Below are 1,212 nucleotides of genomic sequence, written 5' to 3' on the forward strand. Positions count from 1 at the left end.
TTACACTGCATTAAAACTCACTATCCTCATGAATCTAACTACAGTGTAACAGAACACGTAGATGTTCCCCCTACTCTCAGAACCCCCTCCCCAACTGCTTTCAAGAAGGGAAAAATGTCAGAGTGACAGGAACACCAGCTGCCCGCGAACTCCACCAGGGAGCTGGTGGCTACCTTCCCAGGCCATCCGATTCGTTCCGAACCACGGGTCACATTCGCATTTCCAACGCGACTGGCTTTACCAAAAGTCCCGAATCGGCTCAGAAGGCGGTGGCTTTACCAAAAAAATAAAAAGACTCATTTGAAAACACCCTGATGCTGGGAAAGATTGAAGGCGGGAGAAGAAGGGGCCGACACAAGATGAGATGGTTGGATGGCATCACCGACTCGATGGACGTGGGTTTGAGTAAACTCCGGGAGCTGGTGATTGACAGGGAGGCCTGGCGTGCTGCGGTCCACGGGGTCGCAAAGACTGAGCGACTGAACTGAACGGAACTTACTTTAAAAAAAAAAGTCCACAGCGGGCTCAGAACGCGGTTCAGCAAATGCGATTGGCCTCGAAGGGATCTACCGCCGGGCGCTAGGCATAAACGCGCCCGTTTCCTCCGAGGATCCAGGGCTGTAGGGCAGGGACAGGGTCGGGGGCTGGTGATCTAAATAAATGCGTTACGGAGAGGGACGTTGAACCCGATCACTTTCCTTCTTGGAAAGGCCAAAGGCCGGCTTCTTTGTAACGACGGAGCTGCCGTCGCCCGTCTCCACTGGGCGTGGGACGATAGTACATTGCAGGAGAGGGTGGAGGGGAGCGCGGAGGCCGCAACCAGCAATAGGGAGGCTGGGCCGCAGCGCCGCAGACCGGACCGGTGGAGGGGGGGACGCGGAACTCGAATAACCCCGGGGAGGCTGGGAACAGGGGGCGGGGGCCTGGAGGGGCGGGTCCGGAGGGCGGGGCGGGCGCTTGGGGCCCTATGAGTGGCCGACTGCGTCCACAGCTCCCGCCTCCCTGCCAATGGAGCTAGAGGGGGCGGGGAGTGGCGGGGCGGGGCCGGCGCGGATTGGCGGGGCATCGGGAGGGGCGGGGCGGCAGTGCGGGGCTGAGATTGATCGAGCGTGGGGGGGCCCCGCGGCACAGAGTGATCTCGGCAGCCGGCGGCTGCGGGCCGCCGCTCGGGGCTCCGTTCGGTGCGTTTCCGCGCCCGCCGAGCCCACGCTG

At 61.6% G+C, this 1,212-nt stretch overlaps 1 protein-coding gene across 1 annotated transcript in view; it reads left to right on the forward strand.

Annotated features, from left to right (window-relative positions):
• Window positions 1-1,212, forward strand: part of RGMB (repulsive guidance molecule family member b) — a 25,098-nt gene that overhangs the window by 278 nt on the left and 23,608 nt on the right. Inside the window, exons 2-4 of the mRNA XM_010832002.1 lie at window positions 81-269; window positions 711-935; window positions 1,019-1,181. Coding sequence (XP_010830304.1) covers window positions 81-269; window positions 711-935; window positions 1,019-1,181 — 577 coding nt within the window. The remainder of the gene's footprint in view (window positions 1-80; window positions 270-710; window positions 936-1,018; window positions 1,182-1,212) is intronic.

This window comes from Bison bison, unplaced genomic scaffold, assembly GCF_000754665.1.
Source record: "Bison bison bison isolate TAMUID 2011002044 unplaced genomic scaffold, Bison_UMD1.0 scf7180017864533, whole genome shotgun sequence".
Lineage (NCBI taxonomy): Eukaryota > Metazoa > Chordata > Mammalia > Artiodactyla > Bovidae > Bison > Bison bison.